Source organism: Miniopterus schreibersii, assembly GCF_964146895.1.
Source record: "Miniopterus schreibersii genome assembly, chromosome: 13".
Lineage (NCBI taxonomy): Eukaryota > Metazoa > Chordata > Mammalia > Chiroptera > Miniopteridae > Miniopterus > Miniopterus schreibersii.
In genome coordinates, this window is record NC_138113.1 from 53,835,099 (window position 1) to 53,859,418 (window position 24,320).

Consider the following 24,320-nt stretch of genomic DNA (forward strand, 5'->3'; position numbering starts at 1 on the left):
TAAACGAAATAATCCTATAAGATGCTTGGTGAGGAAACACGAGTCAAGGTGCCCCACACCCTTCCCAGCATAGGCGGTGGCTTGGCAACTGTCTGAAGAAGGAATGGCTGGCCCAGTGCTGGCACATAGTAGGACCACAACAGATGTTGGATGAGTGAACAAATGAGGCATTACCCCGGCTTTCCAGATGAAGGATCTGAGGCTCTGAGAGGTCAAGTGACTGCTCAAGGCCACACAGCTGGGCTGTCTGAGTGGAGATAAAAACCTAGTTTCTCTTCTTGTCCCCTCCACTCCCAACACACACACACACACACACACACACACACACACACACGGAATTGGACTTTCACCCTTCAGGCTCAGGATGTGCAGAATTTCGGTTTCCAGCCTGCTGGGACCTTGGTAGGAAGGGGTGCTCCCAGCCCATGCCCAGCCCACCAAAGAAAGTTGCTCCAGATTCAGCCAGAGGGCGGGGCTGAGAGGGTTGGAGGGTAGAGGAAACTGACGGCCAGGTGTGGACTGGTGCCAAATGTGGACAAAGCTGGGGAAATGAGTTTTCCCGTTTCATGGGGGAAAGGGGCCAAAGCTCTTTAGGCAGGGAGTTGGGCCCTTGGTGATCTGGGCTGAATCTTTACCCTAGCACCACGCCTCCCCACTCTCTTGCCCCCAGCAGTTCCCCAAAGGCCAAAAGCTATTCTTGGCTTTTTCTAAAAGAGGCATTTGAAGCCATGAGCCAATTTTTTCCATTCCTGAGCTGGGTATCTCTATTTTGGGCGTTTGTTGTTTTCCATGAGTTGCGAATGCCACTGTGAAGCTGGCCTTTCCTGGACAGCTAGCGTGAGGGAGCAAGGCAGGAACAAGGGGGCCAGCAGTTAAAAATACTTCCCGCTTCATTTCTCCTTTGAAAACAAAGCCCTGGGGGCCTTGTGCAACAGCTGAGCCTGGAAACAGAGTTTCCCAGGGCAGAAAACTGGCAAGACAGAAAGCTGTTTTGTTTCCTGAGTACACTGGCTCCCAGAAGAAGCCACTGACAGTCACTTGCTGTGTGACCTCGGGCAACTTGGTTAACATCTCTGGGCCTGGTGGCCTCCTCCCTAAAATGAGGCCAGGGGGAAAGACCTTGAAAGCTCCCTCCAGCTCTGAGAGCTTCAGGATAAAAACTATCCCCAGGGCCAGGTTTTCTTCCTAGAACTGAGCCAGTAAGGGGTGCTAGGACTTGGAGGCTGGAGTTAGAAGGCAGTTTTTAGCTCAGTCTCTGGGAACACTTTGTGAGCTCCCAAGCCCTGAGAGTATTCTTATGGGTTCCAGAATGTTCTCAGAGGATTCATGTCATTGTAAAAAGGTTAAATACCATCAAGGGGACTAAATAAAGACATTATTTAATGTCGTGGTGGTAGCGCCACACCAAGTCCTGCAGCCTGTCTCATTCAAGAAGCAGATCTGTGTTCTGACGTGGAGAGATCTCTGAAACATACTGATGGGTGGAAAAGCAATTTGCAGAATGAGACAATTAGAATTGCATCATTCATTTTAAAATACAGTACTCATAAAACAGTTACTTTTTTTTTTTCTACACCAAGGATACATATATTTATGAAAACACATAGGGAAAGTTCTGGAAGATTTTACCCAATTTGATAATAGACCTTTTCCCTGGGGCAGGGAGGGAACTGAATTTGGAGTGATGTTAGAGAGCGCTGATTTATTTAATGTTTGTACAGGAAGAATGGGTTTATTAGTGGTGTTTTGGTTTTCTTTTTTATTATTAAGACATACAGAGAGACACCAAGACATTAAGGGCCAAGGCAACTACTCTCAGGTGGTCCTGGGCTGGGATCCTGCCGTTATTGGAGGCTGGCTGTGGGCGGGAAGTGGAGGTGTGTTAGTGGCTTAAGCAATAAAGGTGTTTATGCTTTTAGGGAAGCAAAGAAAGATGTCGTTCCTAGGCAAGACTTATTGGCCTTTGTAAATTACTTTCTATTGCAAACAGTTTCCTCAGGGGGCCATTAAATTTAGATCATATTGTTCCAGGGTTGGCACAGGCAGGTGTTGACTTGCTGAGGCTTTGCACAACAGCTACTGTCTGTAAGAGTATGCTTGGCTGTCTAGATGGCAGAATAACTCTATCCCATGTGGGATGAGCTGCTGCTTTGTATGGTAGTAAGCACCTCGTCAGAGGGGGTATCCAATCCAGGAGGGGGGGGTTGACCTAGACACTGACCCGGAGGGCAGCAGCCAGTCTCCAGCCTGAACCTTAGGCAATTGATCCTTATAGAATGGACGAAGGTAGAACTAGAAGTCTGTTAAACTTCCTGATGGCATTCCATCATAGTGCCTGCCACCACAGCCTCAGCTCTCCCGTACAGCTTATAAACTGGAAAGTGGGGTGCACTATTATGACCACCATTATAATGATTATTTGCAGCAATTAGTAAATATTGTCGGTGATGTGTCTGTTACCAAATCTACAGGTGCTGGCTTGTAGAAACCAACCCATTATGAGGCAGAGGAGGGAGGCCACAGTGTCATCCACTCTGGACTGAACCTGGAGAGGTCTTCCATCAGGGCCAGAGAGTAAGGCCGGGGTTTCAGGCTCACCAACCTGCAGCCATGGTCCATTTGTTTAGGGTGATGGCTGGGCAGAAATGGGTGCAGAGTTGGTGGATGCCTGGGTATGAGCGCTCCTTTACCACCTGTAATTCCAACTGTGCCTTGCTTTTGGATTCTAGGCCTCAGTTCCAGCTGCCAGCTAAACATCTCACTGCCCCCCCCTCCTCACCAGGGTTCAGGTCTTCCCCCTTATGCTCTCTTCGTCAGGCCACGATCCTTGATTCTGTAAATAGCACTGCCAAGAGATGACTGAGGGCTGTTCTGGAGCCCCATGGCTTGGGTTTAGCTCAGGCTCCGCCACTTACCAGCTGTGCTACTTGATCTAATGAACCTCCCAGAGCATCAGTTTTACCCTATAAAATGAAGACAGTGATGGTGTGGAATTCATAGGACGGTTGTATCAAAACTAATCAACAAAAATATTTTGAGTGCTTGTGTTAGGAACAGGGTTCAAGTCCTAGCTGGCCACACGCTAAGACCTTAGGCTCTTTTTCCAAACTGTGGTATATAACATAAAATTTACCATTTTAACCATTTTTAAGTTTACATTCACATTTTTGTGCATCCATCACCACCATCCATCTCCAGAACTTTTTTATCTGGCAAAACTAAAACTCTATACGTATTAAACACCAGCTCCCCATTTCCCCTTCCCCCCAGCCCCTGGTAACCACTGTTATACTATTTGTCTCTATGAATTTGACTTTAATACTTCATATAAGTGAGATCATACAGTATTTGTCCTTTTGTGTCTGGTTTATTTCACTCATCCTGATGTCTTTGAGGTTCATCCCTGTTGTAGCACATGCCAGAATTTCCTTCCTTTTTAAGACTGAGTAATATTTCATAATATTGCAAGCATATACTCCAGTTTACCCATTCATCCACCAGTGGACATTGGGTTGTGCCCCTCTTTTGGCTGTTGTGGATGCTGCGAGACCATGGGCTCTCAGACCCGAGCCTCAGTTTCCTCTTCTATGATGTGTGCATGGCTAGTGCACATGGCCAGGCGAGTTGCTCCTCGCTCCAGTGAAAGCCCTCCTCCACTGGTTCAGCATCTTCTCTGGCCCCCACTCCACCCTAACTAAGCCTGACTCTCATATCTCAAAGCAGGGGCCACGACATATGTAGCTGCCACCCTCTGTCTTCATGACATAGATGGACACTGGCCACCAAGGGCAGGCTTCCTGTTCTTGGCATTTCTAGGACCCCCACAGGACTTTGGCCAAGGACTTGCTAGTTCGTGCTGGGGTCCTTGCTTAGCTAACACCACCCACCTCTACTTGAATGTTGAGCTGGGAACTGGGAAATGTCCACCACCCAGTTCAAGTGAGTGAAGCACTTTGCTTACGCCACCCAGCCCCCAGTGGTCTGCTGACAAGCAAGGAGGGTTTTCCAAGACTCTAGTTGTGCCTCTGGAGCGCAAGGCAGCAGGGATTCCTGGGCGTCTTGCTTCCGCCCCTCAAGGTGAGGAGCCTGGGAAGGGGAGAGCGCACTACAACTCCCAGAGTACTCGGGGCTCAGGGGGCGGCCCCTGCCCCTGGCGGAGACTCCGACCCACCAACCGGAGTCGGAAGGGGGCGGGGTCAGGGCGGGGCTACGGGGCAAGGCGGAGCCGGGGCGGGGCCGGGCGGGGCCGGGGCGGGGCGAGGCGGAGCCGGGGCGGGGCCGGGCGGCGAGGCTGCCAGTGCGCCCCGAGCGCGGGGTTGGGGAGCCGAGCGTGCGGAGGGCTCGGCGCGCCGCGGGACCTCGCCCGGCCATGGGTAAGCCGCTCGCGGCCGGCGGGGACGGGGATGGCGGCCCGTGGGGAGCGCGCGGCTGCCGCGCTGGGTCTCTCCCCGGGCCTCGTGGCCGTGGGCGCCGCCTCGGGGAGCGAAGCGGGGCTGGGGCGCACTCCGGAGCGCGGGCTCGGGGACCCAGCCGGCCCAGGGACGAAGCCTGCCCGGGGCGCCAGCGCCTCCGCCCGTGCGGGAGGGAGGCCAGGTGTTGGCGCGCGCTCTTCGAAAAAGGAAAGACAAAATGTTCTGGCGGCCAGGGATTTCCCGGGCGTTTATCTCGAAACTCTTCTCGCCGTCTCCTGACCGAGATGTACCGAGTCCTGCACGCTCTGTCATCCCACTTCCTGCTGTGGTTTCAATCTCTAGCTGGCCTCAGCTAATTTGTTGTGACAGCTGTCCGCGGCCGTCTCCCTGCCCCCCGCCCCCGTCTGCGCCCCCATCTGCCCCCGCCCCCCGCCCCATCTGCTCCAGGACCCCCATTTGTCCCCGCCGCCCTCTGCCCCCCACCTCCATCTCTCCCCCTCTGCCCTGCACCCCTGTCTGCCCCTGGCCTCCTATCTGCCCCCCGCCCCCACCTGCCCCCACCTGCCCCCAGTTCTCAGAACCCGCCGCGCCGCCGGGAAGAGGCTCGGGTCCAGGGCGCGCTCCCCACCGCGCGCGCCGTTTCCTGAAAGTGACGCTGCGCGGGTTTTGAAGAACTTGCTCGACGCACTTTGAAGAATCGCTGGTTCCTCTTTCCGCCGGAGCTGCGCTGGTCCTCGGCGCTCGCCGCTTCTCGCCCACCCTTTCTTTCTCTTTCCTCTCCCTTTTTCCCTTTTCTTCCCGCTCTCCCCTCGTGTCTCCTGCCCACCGTCCTAGTCCCCGCGGCAGCAAGGGGGCCCTGCCCTGCGCTCTCCTGTTCTCTCTCGTCTTGACTCCCCCTCGGGTCTCCATAGGGCAAGGCGGCCGGGAGGGATTGGGTTCCTCCGCTGCGTCAAGGGGCGCCACCTAAGTCCCCCAGTCCTGCAGACCCCCGAGGGCTCCGGGTGCGGGTCCGGAGCCGCTGCGCTGGCCACGCCCAGAGTCCGTTTGCGGGGTCGTGGGCCGGCGAGGAGGGTCTCCGGGTCAAACGGAGGATAACCGCTATTCCCCTCCCGAGCGCCTCCGTGGGGGGGGGGGGGTACCGGGGTTTCCGCGCCTGCAGGGCAGGGGAGGGGTGGGAGGTGGCGGCTAGAGGGTCGGCCCCAAGTGGAGTTCCAGAGTCCGTCTGAGCCCGGGAACCCATCGACTTGGAGTGGCAGCGGTAGAAAGGCGTCCGAGAGTCGGCCCCTCCTTTGATTTAGTCTGAGAAACAGGCCTGGAGACCACCGCCCTCCCCGCCCCCCCCCCCCCGTGAGGGAGGGCAGGCCTCTGAGAACCCACCCCCTCCCTCCCTCCTCTCCTCTCCTGTCTCCCGGTGGGAAACTGGCTGGGATGGCCCTCACTCCCTTCCAGTTCCCACACCACGAGCATGCCCAGGAGAGCCACCCTGGGGGCCTCTGGTTGGGGAGTGGAAGGCACCAAGGCAGAGGAGTGCCCCTGCAGGGGTCAGGCTGTGCCTGTGCTGTCGTCCAGGACTTGGACAAGCCCCTGTGCCTGGCTGCTCCAGGTGCAGTGGGAAGGTGGAACCTAACATAGTTCTCTGGGGCACAGGAAACAGGCCAGGGCAGGAGCTGCTACTGTTATCATCAAATGTCACCCAGACTTGGCAGGGAGGGACATGGGGATGCAGCCCTGTCCAGGAATAGGGTCTCTTAGGACATTCCAGAGTTGCTAAAAGTGCCTGGAGGCCCAGTGGGGCCTGAGAGGTAGCGGTCTCACCTTTGGTGCCCCTCGTCCCTACCATTCTTTACTCTCTCCAGGCTGTCACCCTGGACCCAGCAGCTGGCAGACCCTGTCCCCCAACCCACCAGCTGAGACACTGAGGCAAGGCGGCGGCAGAAGCTGCACCCTGAGCCTTCTGTCCATGTCCAGCTGTCTGTCCTCAGTGCTGGCTGGAGAGCAGCCCTCCAGAAACCGCCCACTGGAGTAGTGCCACCCCGGGACTCCACCAGTCAGCCTGCTCCTGGGCCGCAGAGTGGACTGGCTGCTTCAAAGGCTGCCTTTGTTTGGGCTCCAGCTGAAGCTACGAACAACTTAAGCTGAGAAGGGGTGGGGCCATGTCTGCTGGTTGTTGTTGAGGCTGCTGTTACCATTATTGTCAAAATAGACACAGCGCTCCCAGTAGGTGACTTTTCATGAAAGGAAGTGTCACTTCCCATCACACCAAGTGTGAATTGGGCGGGGGAGAGTGGGGAGGGGAGAGGTGTTATGGCCTGGCACTGGGTCAGCACTGGGCTACTGACTGGCTGTGTGGCCTTGAACTAGCCACAGCCCAAGCCCCTCTCTGGGCATCAGGAGTGTCTGAGATCAAGTGGCTCATGCTGGTGTGGGGCTGATGTCTATGGAGCACTGGTTCTGCCGTACGCTGCTCTGGGCTGTGGAACACGGGTAGCAAGCAGGACAGTTAGACCTCAAATCTCGCAGAGGGGTGTGGGCACACACACTCACACTCATGCACGCATGCACTCACACACTTGCACATACCCATATGTACACTCACTCACATATACACGATACACTCTCATAGTCACACACACACTCACTCTCACACTCATATTCACTCACACACACAGTCTCATATACTCTCACACTGATACACTCATTCACATAACATACACACATTTACACTCTCACACACTTACACACACACTTGGTTGTGGTTTGTGGGGAAAGCCTCATTTCTCACTTTGTTCTGCTCAGCACCATGGAGTCTAGCACAGCCACTTTATAGGTGGGGATGCCGAGGCACAGAGGCAGTGACTGGCTTGATAAAGATGCACCTATGTGGTGTCAGAGTCCCCTCCCCATCGCTCCTCTGCACCTTCATCTGATTTCAGCAGGCTCTTGTTAGCACATTAATAGTAGTGTGATGGGAGGTTGCAGAACTGCTCAGGGAACATAGGCAAGCTTGCATTCTGAGCACAGGTAAGGAACGTGGGCCTCCTTGCTCCTGTTAAAAAGACCTCTAGACTTCAGGGTTCAGTGTCTTGGGACAGTCCAACTGCTCTGGTTCTGAATCCCACCTGTGCCACAATAAGCTGTGACCCCAGGCAAGTTACCGAGACTTTCTGAGTCTTGGGTATTGTGTGTGTAAAAAGGGGAAAACATTCACTGGCTGCTGGGAGTATTCAGGGAGGCCATGCGCCAGAACGCCTAGTCCAGGGCCTGCCCTGAGTGGAGCTGGTGGAGTGTAGAGCGCGGAAAGGGGAGGAGGGAATGGCTGCAGGACAAGTAGACAGAAGGGAGCACCCTCTGTTGGAATTAGGGGCTGAAACTAACTTCTTCACGGCTGTGGTTTTAGGTTCTGGGATGAAATCAGAGATTCCTAACACGGAAAGAGTCTTGAGCAGTCTCCAGCCCAGCAGTTGCCACGCGTACTCGCTGCCCAGTGAGGGCCAGAGTTCACCTGTCCCAGCCACCAGCCTCCCTCTGTCCTCTACTCAGAAGTGAGGGGATGTCAGGGGCTGTGGAGCCAATTCCTACCCTCCATTATCAAGGCTTTTCTCACACTATTATCTCACTTCACAAAATAAGAGGAATAAGCTTAAAAGGAAGGACACGGGGCCTTTAAGAAGGACCATCTGAGGACCGCAAAGGGAGACCTGAATCTGTGGAGACATGTGGTCCTGAGAAGGAAGATGCAATCCAGAAAGGTGCTATTTCTTCTCGAAGTAATTTCTAGATTTAAGTGCAATTCAATCAAAACCCAGTGGGTGTGCTTTTTTTTTTTTTAAGGGACTGTGACAAAATTATCCTAAAATTCAGATGGAATTTTTTTAAATGGAAGAGTAATGATGGGGATGTGCCCTCTGCATAGTAAGTTGTTTTACAAAGCCACAAAAATTACAGCAGTGTGCATGGGTCCCAGCATCCTACAGCAAGTGGAACAAAATCAAAAACCCAAACCCATCCCAGATGGCTTCCTTAGAAGCCTTTAGATCGTGGGAAAAGTAGCGTTTCAAATTATTGGGGGGCAAGGGGGTCACTCAGTCAATACTGGGACCACCTAACCAGTGAGGAGAGGAGTATGGTTAGGTCCTATCTCATACCTTATGGATTCCAGATGTATCCAAAGTAAACAATGAAACAGCTATCACCATTATTGTCATTATTGCTTCCTGGATAGAAAAAGCAGTGTCTGAATGCCATTCCTTTGGAAAGCAGGGGTGGTTGTAATTGAATCTGCCTCCTCGGTTACAATAAGGCATCTGAGGCTTTGTGCTCAGAGGGGTCTGTACCTGTAAGCTCAGAACAAGGCATCATGCAGTGGCTCCGTGGGCCACAGCGGTCACTCAGCAGGTGGGTTTTTCCTGCCTCTGCAGGTTGGATGTGGCTGGGAGACAGATGGCCCTGCATTAGGAAGTGTGAGAACTGGACGCTGGGCAGGTAGGAGGGCTAGCCCATCACCTATGGCAGGGGGGTTCAAACTTATTTTTGTAGCAGAACCCTTTTTGCAAATGCAGATTTCCTGGAGCCCTGATATACAAATGACTGGGGAAGGAAGGGATTAGGGCAGCCAGCCAGGTCTGAGGCACCCTGCACTCTCCCTCCGTCATTTAAGGCTGTGACAGTTGGGCCAGAAGGCCCAACCAGGACAGGGAGAGCATACTGGCCCTGGTTGGGAGAGAATGGAAGCTGAGTTCATGTGGGGACTCAGCTGGACACAGAGGTAAAGAGAGTTAGTCCCTTTGTGGCTCTCAGCAAGCGTTCTAATCCCTTTGCCATCTGGGGTTAAACAGCTCAGATTGGTGACCTCCTTTCCAGGTAACCAGAGCGCCTGATTCCAGGATATCTTTCCTGAGTGTGGCCCAGGTGGAGCTCACCAACTTCGAACCCCAGTAGAAGGGACTAGAGATCCTCTGGCCCAGGGGCTCTCAGCCTGACTGCTCCCTGGGATCCCCTGGGGAGCTTTAAACATGGATGCCCCTGGCAGGACCTTAAGTCAAACTCAGGTGGGCGTGGGGAGACAGGCATCAGTGTCTTTAGAATGCTCCCCAGGTGATTCTAATGGGCCTGTCCCCACCACCTGTTTCTCTGAGGCCAAGGACAGTGACTTGCCAGGTCACAGACCCAATCTGCAGGAGGCTCAGTGAGAAGCCCAGGCCACAGGGACAGATGGGGAGAGTCCTGTGATGCTGAGGATCTGAGCCCGCAAGGAAGAAAGGAGAGGATGTGAAGCGGAGGGGAGAGGGCCGAGGGGAAAGGAGAAAGGCTGCTGGCAGCAGGTGCTCCCGTGACCCAGAAGACCTGGAGTTCTCCGACAGCTAGTGGGGGACTCGGGGCTTCCCCTCCTGCTTCACAGAAGGGAAGACTGAGGCACAGAGTCACCCAAGGAAAAGCAGCAGTCTGAGGGGGGTCATTGTTTGTTTCTTTAAGCCTTACCCGAGGATATGTCTAGAGAGGAAGGGAGAGAGAAACATGAGAGAGAAACATCTATTGGTTGCCTCCCGTATGCATCCCAACTGGGGATCAAACACACAACCTTGGGTATGTGCCCTGTCCAGGAATTGAGCCTGCAACCTTTTGGGGCATGGGGACAACACTCCAATTAATTGAGCCACCTGCCCAGGGCTGGTGTGTGGGTGGGTGTGGGGGGGTGTCAGTGTGAGCAATCAGTTGTTTCTGAAGACCAGCCTTGTCTCTGGTGGTCAGAAGCCAGCCTAGGAGGATGGCCGTGTCTCTTTCTCTCAAGCGTTAGGACTGGTTTCTCTTCCACGCTTATTTAGTCCCCTCCTCAAGGCTTTGCAAATGTTGATGGTAACCACAGCAGCCACAGTGATGGCCAAGCCAGGCCACTGGACTGGGGGTCAGACAGACCTTGTTCTGAATTCTGGTTTCCCAGGGGGACAAGAACTTTAGCCTCTCTGGCTTCAGTTTCCCCCTCTTTAAAATGCGATCCCTTCTGGGATTAAATGAGAAAGCCAGAGACACAGAGCCGAGGACCCATGTAGAGTAACTGCAGGCATAGTGGCACTTCTGTGAGCAGCTATTGAAGGGGACAGCAACCCGCGGCCACGTGCTTCTGAGTGCCACTGGACTGTGGGCCGTGTTGGTACAGGTCTGTTGTTAAGGGGATTTTTTTTTTTTTCGGTCTGGGGTGGAGGGGTAACCTCCCAGGTTCCCAGCAGTAAGGATTTCCTGAGCTGGAGCGAACCAGGACCCAGGAGCAGTTCAAACTAGATGAACAAAAAGAAAAAGGGAAAGGAAAGAGAAAGGAAGAGTGGTCAAAAGATGTGACTTCCTGGCCTCAGATCTGCTGCCAGCCTGCCACGTGGTTGGGGCAGTTTCCATGGCAGTGTTTTTGGCAGTGGCGGGGTGTTGAGTGTTTGCGACCATCAGCTTGTGGCTGCCAAGTGAAGGGTCCTTGGCTCCTCCCTGCATTCGCCCTAACTGGCCAACAAGTGACAGGCAGTCAGTTAGGATGGTGGTGAGCAGTGAGGAGACCAGAGAAGCAGGAGCACTGTGCTTGGCTGGGGGCTGGGAAGGGCCACGCTGAGGAAGTGACCTGTCAGGTGGGACCCGAAGGGTCACCAGGGCCCTTGCAGGTGAGGGGAGGAGGGAGTGGTGATGCTCAGGGAAAGGCCCAGTGCATCACAAACAGGAACTTACTCTTTCCTGAATTATTCCTGGAAGATCTACAGTTCAGGAACCCCCATGGTGCTTTGGGGGCCCACACACATGGCAGACTCAGCGGCTTTCCCAATTCAGCCGAGTTGCTGGGAAAACTTCCTGCCTGAATGTGGGGCAGATCTTGGAGACAGGATTTCCCCAAGCGCCATGGCTCCAACCCCGGCCTCCTAGGACTCGATCCCCAACTGGTTTAGAGTTTCTTTCAGAGATGTGGGGAGGTGCTGGAACAGGCGAAGGACAGTGGCAGGTGTGCCAGGCCGGGCCTGGTGGGGGGTGAATTTGGGAGAGCAGAGTCAGCCCTCTGCCACCAGGGCAGAGGACACCCTGCAGAGGAAGGAGAGGACTCTCCCTACTTGGCCCATTCAGATCTAGCACCTCTCCCCAGAGAGCCTCTCCTCACCACCTGTTCCTGCCTGCCTGCATCTCATGTGTCCCCTTTCCTTCTTTCCCTCTTCTTCCTCTCCTCACAGCATCTCCTGTCACAGGGAAAAGGAAACAGTCAGAGGGGGGTGACCCCATAGACCCACCTGTGTCCCCTCAACCTGATGGTGAGCAGAGCAGGAGCCAGAGCCCAATCCAGCTAGAGGTGAGTTAGGTGATTTTCCCTGGGTACTTTCCAGGTGAACTTGGAGACCCCCAAACTCTCAGGAGGGAGATGTGTTCCCTTCCCCAATGCTACACAGCCAGGAGAGGGGCCCAGCGATGGTCCCGGCCCTGCACTGGGAGGTGTGGGAGCCAGGCAGGCAGGAGGGCTCGCCCCCACCAGGGTGCGGCTGTCAGACTTCTTTTTCATAGCGGAACCCTTTATCAGAAGATTACCCGGACCCTGATCAGACGACACAGATAAAAGCACTGTCCTATGATGTAAAACTACATTTTCATCCATCCCTCCGTCCACATGTATAACGTGGACGTGAGCGTCACTGGGTGAGATCAGGGAGGCTGTTCTGCTCCGTGAGCTCAGTCTGAGGAGGAGCTGGGGAGGCCCAGCAGAGTGGCCAGCCTCAGCACCCATTCATTCCGGCCGTTTGCTTTGGTGGCAGTCTGGAGTAAAATTCCTAACTCATGTAGAAGAAGTGTTTGCAAGTGGTCACAGTTTTTAACAGCCCACGTGGAGCTCAGAGAAGAACAAGCACGCTCGCGTGCATGAGGAGCGGGGGTGAGCGCCTTCCTCCTGGGGCGGCGCCACCCAGCACCTTGGTCTCCAGCATGTTCCATTCATAGGCAGCGCCTGAGCCTGTGTGTTTATCACAAGAACACCGAAACGGCACTGGATAGAATATTTGGGAAATGCATGGCTCTCTGCACTGCTCTAGGCCCGGAGGGTTACGTCCTTCTGGTATTTGGGGCCTCCCCACCCACAGGCCGGGAGTTGTCTGCTCCCCGAGCCCTCAGCCCCAGCCCAACCGTATCCTCTGCCCCGAGCCACCAGCCAGATGAACAGCATCAGTAGAAACTGCACCTCTGGGAGCAGAAACCAAAAGCTCTGTGCCTCTGACAGAAAAGTGCCAGGAACCCAGGGCACGGCTCCGGCTCCCCAAGGTTGGCACACAGACTGGCCAGGGAGGAGGGCCACTACGGCAGAGGCGGGCTGGGCGCAGGCCTGGTGGAGCGGCCCACAGCGCCAGAAAGCACCAAGCACCTTTGTTCCTTCAGCCTCTTTTTTTTTTTTAAACACCCTCACCCAGTATGTTCATTGATTTTAGAGAGAGGAAGGGAGAGAGAGAGAAACAGATGTGAGAGAGAACCATCGGTTGGTTGCCTCCTGTATGCGCCAACTGGGGATCAAACCCGCAACCTTTTGGTGCTTGGGATCATGCTCCAACCAGTTGAACCATAGGCCAGGGCTGTTCCTTCAGCTTTGACCACAGGGGGCATTTGGAGACCTGGGGACACCAAAGCCTGCCCCCAGGAACTCAGCCTGGTAGAGGAGCTGAGACACAGACATAAGCAATCTAGAGCCACATGGAAGAAGTGGTCTGTGCCCGGAGAGAGGCCTGGAGAAGGTGTGAGGCTGCTCCTTTGGCCACCCCTGGAGCCAGGCCTCTGTGGACCCTCACCTGGGGTCCTGGGCACTCGTAGCTGACAAGGGCATCTTTCTGACACCAGGACCACCCCTCCAGCCCAGAGTAGTAGGCTGGGTCCTGGGCACCTGCTCCCTCCTGTGGGAGCCGGGGTTTGGGGGCCACACAGCTCATTCCTCCCCAGCAGCCAGTGGTTCAGCCTGTCCCCAGCCACTAGCTGGGGGCTGATCCCAGTGCCTCCTGTTCTTTCCCTAGGACTCCCCCGAGGCAGGCGGGGAGCGGGAGGAGGAGCAGGAGCGGGAGGAGGAGCAGGCCTTCCTGGTGAGCCTCTACAAGTTCATGAAGGAGCGACACACGCCCATCGAGAGGGTGCCCCATCTCGGCTTCAAGCAGAGTGCGTGCCTGGGGTGCAGGCAGGGAGGGGGGAACCTACCGGTAGGGAACCCCCCCCAGGCAGGGCATCTGGACAGGCACCTCCACTCTGGTGACCCTGACACTGGCAGCCCCCAGGGGTTGCACAAAGAAAGGGTGCCCCCTTCCAGGTACTGGGCTGACTATGGGCGGGCCTGGATTTCCATCCTCACTGGCCACTAGGCAGCAGTGCACACGGCCTGCCCAGCCTGCCATCCACCGCAGTGGCCCTGGTTCTGTGCCTGCCTGACAGAGTCCTGGGGATGGGCTGCGGGCTGCCCCCTCCTCTGGCAGAGACTGACAGCGCCCTGCCCTCTTTTCTTCAGTTAACCTGTGGAAGATCTACAAGGCAGTGGAGAAGCTGGGGGCCTATGAGATGGTAAGGAAGGCACCTCAGAGTCCTCGCCATGCTGCGTCTCCCCGCACATCCCAGCTGCACCCAGGGGGATCTGGGGAAGAGGGTGAGCCCAACAGAGCTGCCCTTGCCTCCAGACAGGAGGAGGCAGGGTCCCAAGTCCTGCCCCTCCCCAGCTTCCCGGCATGCAGAAGGGAGGGAGAGGGGCTCACCTTGCCCGCCGGTACTTTGCTGCTCAAAGCAAGTTTCCTCTCTTCCCCATCTGTTCTGCCTTTCCCGAGCTGGGAAAGCTGCTTGGGCCAGCAGTCCAGTGGCCGGGGTGGGGGATGGGGTGCTGGCCTGCTGCCAAATGAGCCCCTCCAACCCCCCCCACCCCCAACCTGGCCCCGCTGCTAGCAGGCACCCTGCCTCACCTGGTGCCCTTGCAGGTGACCGGCCGCCGCCTCTGGAAGAACGTGTACGACGAGCTGGGGGGCAGCCCAGGCAGCACCAGCGCAGCCACGTGCACACGCCGCCACTACGAGAGGTGTGGCTGGGGGCAGTTACAGGACCTCCAGGCCCTTCCCTCCAGGGCCGGGCAGAGCCGCAGGGGTGTGGGTGCAGGAATGGGGTGCTGAAGAATGTACAGCTGTGTACAGGGCTGGGCAGGATGAGTGGCGGGGGGTGGGGCGTGCGCCCCACTGCAGGCCTGGGCGGGATGAGGAGCGTGGCCCTGGCTGCGTGCACTGTCCACAGGAGTGCGCACGGTTGTGGGGAGGCACAAGGGGTGGGGGTGCCTGCCAGTCCTGGCCTCCTGGTAGACGTGCCGCCCCCTTTCCAGGCTGGTCCTCCCATACGTGCGACACCTGAAGGGGGAGGATGACAAGCCGCTGCCCCCCTCCAAGCCCAGGAAGCAATACAAGGTGGCCAAGGAGCCTCGGGGGGACGAAGGGGCCACTGAGAGGCCAAAGAAGGCCAAGGAGGAGAAGCCGGTGGGCCAGGTGAGCTCCGAGCTGGGGCCACCAGCTGACCCTGGGCTTCCCTGTCCCCTGCCTGTTGCAGCTGCCCCCACCTGTCCCCACTATGGCGTGACCACATAGCTCCCTGCCCAGAACACCCGAATCTGTTGTAAACTGTTCACTGTGTGAGGGTCCAGGTGGGGTCTGACTGCAGTCTGCACTCATTCCCAGGCCATGTCCTGATACCAGGCTGTGTCCATTCAGGCGACAGGACACCTTTTGAAAATGTTGCACAGAGGCTACTGGGTACCCCCTGGGGCCCTGCTGTCACCGCTTCCCCAGCTCAGGATGCACGGCTCATGCCCAGCCCTGAGGCCTGACTTTTTCTCATTTTAGATAATGCCAGGAAAGACCAAGATAGACACCATTGACCTGGTGAGGCCCCCCAGCCAGGAGTCCCCCCAGGACAGTGCCGAACAGCCAGGCCCGGCTCCCGGGTCTTCTCTGCCCTTCGTGGGTGCCAGCGGCTGCCCTGAGGCCTACAAGCGGCTCCTGTCCAGTTTCTACTGCAAAGGGACACATGGCATCATGTCACCACTGGCCAAGAAGAAGCTCCTGGCCCAGGTGAGCAAGGCAGGAGCCTTGCAGTGCCAGGAGGAGAGCTGTTGCCACGGGGCGGGCAGCCCTAATGCGGAGCCCCAGGCGACCCCAGCTATTCGCCCCCTCGAGAGTCCCCGGAGCCCAGGAGAGTCACCTGAGAACCATAGGCACCGCCTGGCCCCTCAGGAGGGGTCACAGGCCTCTGGTGGCAGCTTCAGGGAGGAGGCTCAGGCGGGCCCCCACCCTCCAGCCCCCATCTTCACTGGCTGTTTCCACGCCTACCCTACCAAGGTGCTGAAGCCCATCAGCCAGCACCCTCGGGACTTCTTTCCCCATCTCAAAGATGGGGTGCTCTTGGGATCCCCTGGCAAAGAGGAGAGGCTGCCAATCAAAGAGTCGCCGCTGGTGTGGGGCGGGGATGTCAACCGTCCCTCTGCATTCCACAAAGGTGGCTCCAGAAAAGGCAGCCTCTACCCCAAGCCCAAAGCCTGCTGGGTATCCCCCATGGCCAAGGTTCCTGCTGAGATCCCTGTGCCCCTACCCACTTACCCTGGCAGCACAGGCCTCAGCAAACGCAGCCGGGAGGAAGAGGGCTTTGTCCCTGGTGGCAAAAAACTGCAGGCAGTGTCTCCCTTTCTCAAGGAGGTGGATGCCAAGGAGTGCGGGGCCAAGTCCGTGGGGCCTGGCTTGGCTGTCTCCTGCCTGCTGGGCCCGGCCCTGGGGCCTACCCTCCCGGAGGCCTACAGGGGCACCATGCTGCGCTGCCCATTGAACTTCACTGGCACCCCGGACCCCTTAAAGGGCCAGGCTTCACTCCCCTTCAGCCCCCTGGTCATCCCAGCCTTCCCAGCTCACTTCCTGGCCACTACAGCCCCCTCGCCCATGGCCTCTGGCCTTATGCACTTCCCCCCAGCATCCTTCGACAGTGCCCTACGCCACAGACTTTGCCCAGCCTCATCTGCATGGCACATACCGCCTGCCACAACCTATGCAGCACCCCACTTCTCTTTCCACCTTAACACCAAGCTGTAGGGGGAGCCCACAGCTCTGCGCTATGCTGTGGAAGGTCTGACGCAGCTCACGATAGGGGCACTGCCAGGGGGCTCTGGGCTGGAAGCCCATTCGGCAGGAGAGCTTGGCTGTGCCCAATGCAAGAATGGGCCCTTGGTGGGGCAGCCTGGCACAGAGGGAGGCAGTGAGAAAACTGGGTTTGTCTCGAGGTAGCAGCCTGAGCCTGGGGGCTAGGCATCCAGTTGTAGGGAGGCCTGGGGAGAAGAAGGTGCAGGGCTGGCAGCTCCCAACTGGGGCCCCAGAGCGGAGGCCAGGAACAGGATGAGGGGCTGAGAAGCCAGATAGCAGCTTGAGGCATCCAGGTGCCCACGGAAAATCCAATAAAATGCCAGTGTGTACATGGTGTGACCTTCTTGAGGGCTGGTGAGGCAGGGCCATGTCTGTGGGCAGGGCTGTCAGTGGGTGGCCTTTCATAGCCCTGGAACTCACCCTGCCGTCGGGTGCTTACAGCCTCAGACCAGGTGAGCAGGCCGAGGCCAGGAACACAGGATCACCACTGAGTGTGACAGACCCAGGCCCAGGCACATTCAATATGTCTGGCAGCAGGGGGTGGGCTGCCAGGGCTGAAGGCCATCCAGTCCAGCCTCCAACTCAAGGGGCTCAGATGGGCACAGGTGAAGTAGCTGCCCTCCAGGCCAGGGCCAGCGATGTGGATGTCAGAGGGAGATGGTCACCGCTGTTGGGAACACTCTCAGGCTCTGGAGGGGGGAATGTCCCAATTCTCTACTGCCCTCCAGGGAGCTACCAGATGCCAGTCCAGGTAGCTGTGAGTAGCTGCGTGGCCTCCTGCCCTGAGCTCCAGCTCCTGCACACAACCACGTACTTCCTACCTCTCCGAGCCCCTGGGGTCTCATTGGTTGACGGGGTGCTGGGTCAAATCCTCTGGGTAAGGAGGGGTGAAGACTACCTGTTGTGTGCAAGGTCCCCTTCATCTGCAAAGCCGCAGCTTCCAGGGGCCAGGTGCACCTGCGGCAGTACTTGGGCACAGGCCTCTCAGAGCTGTGGTGGTGGCACCCTCTGGAGGCTGCTCTGGGGACTACATGTGTCCACTTGGGGCTGGGCACAGCTCGGTGCCTGCCTTGGGTGTCAGCAAACGCCCAGGGCTAAATGTGGGCATGCTTTCTTGAAAACCTCCATGCACTGTGCCGCAGCTCTGCTATGACAGCTTAGCAGGGCTTTCTCACAGTCCCAGGGAAGGGACTGTCCTTATTTACAAATGGGGAAACAGCTCCGAGATCTGGAACTTCAGGCACTGAGCTGGGCTGAGTGGAAGAGAGCCCAGCTCCTGGAAGGGTAGCCTACACGTGCCTCCAAGTTTGAGCAAAGTGAGGGGGGACAGGGCACTGAGGCTGCACGCATAGAACAAGTGAGCTGGGAGCAGAGGAGGGTCCTGGTCCTGGCTTAAGAGCGCTGAGCTTTGGGGTGGGGGTAAAGAACCCACTCAGTGACACAGAGGCAGCAGATTTGGGCCCTGGTGGGGGTGTGAACTCCTCTGGTCGGATTTGGGCCCGGGTGGGGGTGTGAACTCCTCTGGTAGTGCTTTTTGTTTTCTTAGGATGGGGAGTGGGGGTTGGAAGTTGGAGGTGAGGGAGAAGGGGGTCTAAAGATCTGGAGGGAAGGAGCAGGCTGCACTGGGCAGGCTGATCTGGGAAGCACCCGTTTGACTCCAGGATAGTGCTAGGAGAGTCCAGGAAGCAAGAGGGACCCACCGAGGACTGGGTGCGGAGGTGGTACAAGAGTGACAACAGTGGGCCATGGGGTTGAAGCTGGGTGAGAGGACGGAGAGAGGGACGCAGGAAGGCGGTGAGTGGGGACGGGGGTGGGTGGGAGAGAATGTCATTGGAGGAGAGGAAGTCAAGGACCAAGGGGTCAAGATGTGGGAAGCCTTGAGATCAGCACAAACAAGCTAGTACTGGGGAGGGACTTGAGGGTCCACTGACGACAGCAGAGATGACAGAGGCCGGACCTTCAGAGTGGGAGCCACAGGGTCTGGATGCAGTGGGAGGTTCAGCCCCTCAGGGTAGTGTGGAGAGGCTGCAGGGAGCGGTCTTGGTGGGCACAGCCGAGGCTGGCAATGGGAAGGAGAGGAAAGGGTAGCTGGGAGCCCACAGGCGAGATTTCCATGGCTCAGGAAGGATTTAGGCTTAAGACCAGAGTCTGCAAACAGCGGTCTGAAGATGTGTTAGGTTTGACCCATGAGATTTAAAAAAAAATGTTTTTGTAACGCCAGCATTTAAAAATCAAAAGATTGCACATAAAAATTTGGATATTGGGGTTCTTTTTAAAAATCAGAATTTCTGGTCATGTGGGGCCACTCACTGCCTGGAGCTGAGTAGTGGCTGCTACGCCTTGGGCAGGGTGTACCTGCCGGTTCACTACAGTCCCCACAGCCCCACTTGTCCCCAACACTGAGAGATTGGCCCCCCTGAGTCCTTGTGCTGCTCCGGCATTAGGTAGCAGCCTCGGTTCTTTGTTGCCATGGATGGGCCAAGGCCAGTTCCCTAAGCAAATGACTCCGAGGATGTCACCGCTGGAAAACTCAATGGCAGGCAGGAACGCAGGGCAGAGTTGGGTCACTGCCAGCTCGCCAGTACAGTGTCCTTGTTTTATGGGCCAGCAGGGGCAGGAGGTGGGCTGGACAGGGCATGGGGTGCAGCCTCCCATCCTGCCTGACTCGCAGTGTCCCAGCAGCTTCTGCCCCTCCCTGGCCACATCTGTGAACCCATGAAATGAGTGCAGTCACTTCCAGGTGCTGCACTGTGACCCAGAATGAGGCACAGATTAGGGCCTAGTGTCTGGAGAGGGGTAGGTGCCCTGGTCTCCAGAGGCCCTTCCTAGCTCCCCTGGGCCCCTGGCCACTCCTGCAACACCAACATCATCTGCCCACAAGTGGCAGCCACCTCCCAGCCCTGTTTGTGCGGCCCTCATGGGGAGGGAAAGGACTCCTGGTAGGGCTCTTAGAAGGGTGAGCACCTCCCACTTCCACTCCACTCCCTGGCTCCTGGTTCTGTCTCGGGTTCTTGGGACTCCTCCCACCTGCCCACTGTGTCACTATATGGAGCTGGAGCTGGGGGGAGGGAAGGGAAGATCAAGGAGCTGGAAGCCAGAGCAGGGGCCCTGAGATCAACTCCCCCCTCCCCCTCCCCCCCAGCCCGGGTTCAGGAGGAATTCGAAGGTCACCGAGGCAGGAGAGGCTGTGCAGCTCTCCAACTGCAGGGGGAGCAGACAGGCGCCCCTCTCTCCCACCCACTGGGCACTGCTGTCCTGAGCTGGAGCTAGCCATGGCTCAGCATTTAGTGGTGCCACGCTGGTACCTTGAACTAGGCCAAAGTGAGAACACTCATACCCTCAGGGAATTAGCAAATGCTGCAAACAAGGGTTCTCCCTCTCTCATCCCTGGCCCCCAGCCTCACTGTACCTGCCACCTGCCAGCACATCACTGCCACAGCCATCCCACTGCTTACCTCCCAGTGAGTCTCAGCTTCAGGATACATTTTCAGGGAGTCTGATCTGTCCTGTGCTTACCTGTGCTCCCGAGGCACCAGCCTGTATCTCAGAGGAAGTGTGTCTGCCAAGTGGACCACATGGTGACACCAGGTGAAAACACTTCCCTGGCCTCCGTGTCCTCACCTATGACATGGAGGTGAGTCATTTCCCATCAGGAGCTATGGGCATTTAATGAGAGTGCTTGGCAAACTGGAGTCTTGCATGAATGTGCATCACCAGCTCTTTCCGGTCCTGTGTGGCCAGCTGCCTGCCACCCTTCACCTCAGAGCTTCTGAAGTTCAGGTGTGATGCCCCCTATTGTCCTGTATGGCTCAGACTCAGACTGACCCTGACCTTGGGTCCTGCTTGTGTCTGGGTCGAGTGGGTAGTCAGCTTCACCCAGGTACCAGCCCTGACTGATCATGTTTCCTGCAGCTTTGAGCTCAGTGTGAAAGTGGTGCCATTGACTGGCAATGTCTGCGAGGCCCAGGGCAGGAGCATGCTCACCGCCAGGGTAGCCAACCCTGCCATGTGTGTGCAGGCTGACTAGCTGGTGACCACCTGACGATGGGCTATCTGAGGTCCTGGCCTCAATGCCACACCTCAGCCCCAGGGCCCATGCAGAGATGTCTGGTTTCCCCCCGAGGAAGGGCTGTGGGGGAGCAGGACCTGGGCAGGGAGCCCAATCCTAGAAGCCTGGGTGGGACCACTTGCTCATGAGCTACTGAGCTGGATGCCTGGGTAGTAATCTGGGAGGCAACTTCTTGGGAGAAATCAGGTAGGCTGCCCCACCCCCAACCACCACCACAAAAAATGGTCTTTCCTCTCGGGCTGTGAGGTAGGGATAATCTGTGATCGAAACCAAGGGTGGAGTGGGCGTGGAACAGCTGCAGTCTTGTTTGTAGAGTAACTGCAATCCTGTGGCCTTGGGTATGGGGGAAACCAGTGGATAATACAAGAATCATTCACATTCCCCTTTGTCTTTGCTAACAGCACTCCAGCTGGGTCCACAGCAGCATCTCAGGATTAATGGAACATGAGTGGTGTAAGCCAGTCCTAACAACTGTGTTCCCTACTTCCCCAGCCTTCTGGCAGCTGGCCCACTGAGATCCCATATGGACTAAATTGTAGCCCAGCCCCACCCCACCCCCCATTCATATGTTGAGCCCTAACCTCCCAATGTTACTGTATTTGGAATTTGGGACTTTAAGGAGGTAATTAAGGTTAAACAAGGTCATAAGGATGGGGCCCCAACCAAATAACTGGAATCCTTATAAGGGACATACTTTGCCTTTTTGGGGTGACCAAAAGGGGTGACCAAAGCAGCCTTCCAAGTAACTTGCAAACTTCTTGACAAATGGGGCTGTGGAACAGTGTCGCAGTCTGTCTTTAGGTGAGTTCAGCCTCAGTGGCAACTGCCCAGCACTGCTGCGCAAGCCCCAGACTGCCACCTTATGACATATCTCCTGCCTGTGGTTCCCTGGAGGGCAGCTGGCTATAGGATTCCTAGTGCTAAAGCTCTGAACAGTTCCTGCCTGGTTTTGTGTGAATTTGCATCTAGCTTGTTGTAGATTCAAGACATGCTCCCTTTCACACACACATGCCCAGGTCTTGGTCATGCTCTTTTGACTGTTGACATCTATGTGGATGCAGTAGACAGCTCATGGCCATCTCCGGAAAGGTCCAGCACAACCTATTCCCCTGCTAGGGCCGGGCACGACCTAACTGGACTCATGAAGCTGAGTCAGGGTCATGGCTATGGCCTGTGGAGGCCCTGCATGTCCTGGGGCACCCCAAATCTTCCTTGGAGTCTGAAGCATTCTCAGAAGCTTTCCCAGGGGCCCCAGCCACAGTCCCAGGCAGCAGAGCCATGTCAGTGGTGCTGGGCTGAGCTTTGCTGTCCTGCCAAGTCTGTAATGACTGAGCGGACTCACTGGACCTTGTGCTGAGCTAGGGCCACCTAACTGGCCAGCATAACAGCCTCCATGACCAATGCAAGGGTACGGATCTTTGGGAGCCAGAACCTCTACTCCATCACTTTTGCCTAGGAACAGCCTTGAGGGCAAGGAGCTCACAGTGCCCTGAGCTTCCACCTCACTGCTAAGTGAAGGACTCTGTCCCAACCGGAAGTCAGGCCTCTCTGATTTGTAATAAGGGCAGGAAGGCTTGCCAGGTAGTGAATTTGAATCACTCTGGAATTTTCAGGAAATAGTTTTGAATTCAGCTACTTTTAAGAACTAGGACCAAGAAGGAGACCGGACTAGTCTTCTCTGGGAAAAACCTATCCATTTGTATGCAGACAATGCTGGAGTTTACAAAGCAGTCCTTGCAGGCTTCTTTACCCCATTGTTGGGCCTTGTCAAGCTTATGCTTGTACAGGAAGCAGGGGGAAGTCAAATCAGACACAGTGGAACCTGGAGTCTAAGTCAGAGGGAGGGACAGGGAGAGAGAGAGAGAGAGAGAGGAGATCTGTCCTCCCGAGGAGAGGTTTCCACTGACCTGCAGGAGGAATGAGGGGAGGTGATTATAAGCACCCAGAGTTCTGTAGGGAGTCTGCCACCGACGGCTACGCAACATTCTTCCAAGTCACTGGGCCTCTTCACTTTGACCCTCTCTTACACTATGAAACATCTTCCCAAGGTACAAGCTAGAAAAAATCATATTCACAAACTCCCTGCTGTCCCGAGCAGGCATGTGACCCAGGTGCCACCAATCAGACATGGCACACAGATTAGCAAGGGAGACGTGGGAGGAGGTGACCAGGTGGATGTGTTGCTTCCCAGGGGTCTTGCTGCTGTTGGTGAGACACTGCAGCATCTAGTTCGTCTCGCGTTTGTTTGTGCACTGGGAGCCCGAATCAATTAGGCATCCGGACCAGCCGGGGAGAGAACAAACGGCTCACGGATTTGAACCAAACTAGCTAGGGCACAGCTCACTGATCTGAAATGTTCAAAACTGAGTTTTGCTTTTCTGTGTGTTCTTCACATAGAAATTTAGAATCAAAGCTGTAAGGCTGTTTCTGTTTCCGAGTATATAGTATTTCCTCACCTTCAGATTAGATTATATCAAATTACGTTAGATAGCAGGTCTCTTAAAGGATCTCTATTTTGATTGAGATTTGTGTATTTTAGAGATAAGAGTTTATATAAATTGAATATTCCTAAAATCACTCCAAATTAAGGAAATTGAATCTCTAGTATTTTCAGTGTGGAAAAAGGCATTCCTATACAAACTAACCCAAATGTTTTAAGAATTTTGTGGTTGAGCGTCGACCTAGGATCCAGGCGATCGGGGTTCGATTCCCGGTCAGGGCACATGCCCAGGTTACGGGCTCGACCAATGACTCTCTCATCATTGATGTTTCTATCTCTCTCTCTCCCTCTTCTATCTTCTCTTTGAAATCAACAAAGATATATTTAAAAAAAAGAAAAGAATTCACTATCACATAATTTATATAAATCCTTTGCAAATGAGGGTAATTTAACAGTTTTAAGAAAAACAGGCATGTCTTCTCTGAGTTATCAGTGTTAAGTATAGTCCAAATTTACATTTTATTCTGTTTGGGTATGCTCTTTCTAAATACATACAGGTTTACCGATCAAATAAGCTAGCACCACTATTTAATGTTTAAGATTATGAAACATTTATAACCAAACTGAATCATTATTCTGACAAAATTTATTTCCACAGTAATCATGCTTTGTAGTATGTCAACCAGAAGACAATTTCTAAGACCTTTAGGTAACTTAAAACGGAACTGATTCTAAATTGAGTTAAATAATTGATATTCATTCAATTCCTAAATCATTTTTAGTAAAATACTAAAACATTAATTACAAGCACAATTTTATGTATTTTTGCCTCTTTACATGGTACTGAAGGCCACTATGTATATACATGTATATGTACATATATATATAGTTTATTAATAAACATGGTCATTTTTCCACCTTAGGAAGTTACACTATAAAGGATGTATATGAGTACAGAAAGCTGTGAGTTTTCAGAGGAATTTTGAGTGGTCAAAGCTGGCTAAGGTTTGATGGGTTTATTTGTAAGATTTTCAAAAACAGCTTTAGCATCAAATATTGTACTGATACAACACTAAAATTTGCCCCCCTCTCTGTTAAAATGATAAAATTACCTTGGATTATTTGTCTTCTCTTAAGAGATTGTTAAAGGTTTTTCTTTACCTTCTGAGATTCTGTGTCTCATAGGAATAATTTCCCATGCTTTATGTGGACTTTATCATATCCTTTAAAGTTACGAGAGAAAATCTTACTGTATATTTGAAAGT

At 55.0% G+C, this 24,320-nt stretch overlaps 1 protein-coding gene across 10 annotated transcripts; it reads left to right on the forward strand.

Moving 5' to 3' along the window:
- The first annotated feature begins 4,269 nt into the window (after positions 1–4,269).
- ARID5A (AT-rich interaction domain 5A) lies at positions 4,270–16,874 on the forward strand. Of its 10 annotated transcripts, none has more exons than XM_081156724.1 (7): positions 4,270–4,373; positions 11,609–11,724; positions 13,418–13,483; positions 13,900–14,034; positions 14,357–14,454; positions 14,749–14,908; positions 15,263–16,874. In XM_081156724.1, the coding sequence occupies exons 4-7, from the start codon at positions 13,981–13,983 to the stop codon at positions 16,496–16,498; spliced, it is 1,548 nt and encodes a 515-aa protein (XP_081012850.1). In that variant the 5' UTR covers positions 4,270–4,373; positions 11,609–11,724; positions 13,418–13,483; positions 13,900–13,980; the 3' UTR covers positions 16,499–16,874. The 10 variants fall into 10 exon arrangements, with proteins under 10 accessions (XP_081012850.1, XP_081012852.1, XP_081012851.1 ...); XM_081156726.1 differs by having other exon boundaries at positions 4,275–4,373; positions 13,900–13,952; XM_081156719.1 differs by having other exon boundaries at positions 4,290–4,373; positions 13,418–13,556; positions 13,900–13,952.
- The last annotated feature ends 7,446 nt before the right edge of the window (positions 16,875–24,320 follow it).

Bases quoted from the DNA above. Each gene is read 5' to 3' on its own strand.
- ARID5A (XM_081156719.1), top strand. The intron at 11,725-13,417 runs GTGAGTTAGGTG...TTCTTTCCCTAG, and splicing joins AGAGCCCAATCCAGCTAGAG to GACTCCCCCGAGGCAGGCGG. The intron at 14,455-14,748 runs GTGTGGCTGGGG...CCCCCTTTCCAG, and splicing joins ACACGCCGCCACTACGAGAG to GCTGGTCCTCCCATACGTGC.